Genomic DNA, 624 nt, shown 5'->3' on the forward strand with positions numbered 1-624 from the left:
AATTGACCCTTATGACTGGTTTTGTGCTCCAGGGTCACAAATGCTGAGTGAACATTCTGAAGCGAGTACCGCGTCTCTGTAGGTTCCGCTGGAGAGCAGAGCAGCCTGAAGCGTCCTGAACTCTCGGGCAGCAGCAGATCTGTTCACCGGCTCTGTGTGAGGACGACAAACACACAGACTCAGCATCACTGAATGACTGGAGTCGTAACTCATCAGAGCTCAGCTGCGGACACACCAGGCTCGACCTCCGGCTCCGGCCACGTCTTCTTGATGATATGAAGCGTTGATCCAGACTTGATCCCGTAGGAGTCTAACGTCAGATCATCCTTCAGCACGCAGCCGCAGTGCACGAAGTCTGCAAGCAGAAAACAGCAGCGTCAAACACAGCTTCTGAACGGACGCCAGTGATGCTCCTGAAGCAAGCCCACCTATGAGCTCAGGGTCGGGCAGTGCGTCCGAGAGCTGCGCTGAGATCAGCTGCTTGAGCGTCGACACCTGATAGCCTCCGGGACGCACGTCTCCGGGTTCAGTGTCTGGAAACTGAAACACTTCCTTGGGTTTGTCGCTGAGTTTCAGGGAGAGATGCCATGCTGAGCTCTCCATATCCTACACCAGAGAGAGAAC

At 55.0% G+C, this 624-nt stretch overlaps 1 protein-coding gene across 1 annotated transcript in view; it reads right to left on the reverse strand.

The window, feature by feature from the left end:
* Positions 1 to 9: 9 nt before the first annotated feature.
* The window catches only part of LOC107579017 (ubiquitin-like protein 7), a 3,884-nt gene continuing 3,269 nt past the window's right edge, over positions 10 to 624 (reverse strand). The window contains exons 2-4 of the mRNA XM_016264907.1: positions 429 to 606; positions 236 to 355; positions 10 to 152 (exon numbers count right to left, since the gene is read on the reverse strand). Of these exons, the coding sequence (XP_016120393.1) occupies positions 10 to 152; positions 236 to 355; positions 429 to 603 (438 nt within the window). The 5' untranslated portion in view covers positions 604 to 606. The remainder of the gene's footprint in view (positions 153 to 235; positions 356 to 428; positions 607 to 624) is intronic.

The sequence above is a fragment of the Sinocyclocheilus grahami genome, unplaced genomic scaffold (genome assembly GCF_001515645.1).
Source record: "Sinocyclocheilus grahami isolate Dianchi unplaced genomic scaffold, SAMN03320097.WGS_v1.1 scaffold13542.1, whole genome shotgun sequence".
NCBI lineage: Eukaryota > Metazoa > Chordata > Actinopteri > Cypriniformes > Cyprinidae > Sinocyclocheilus > Sinocyclocheilus grahami.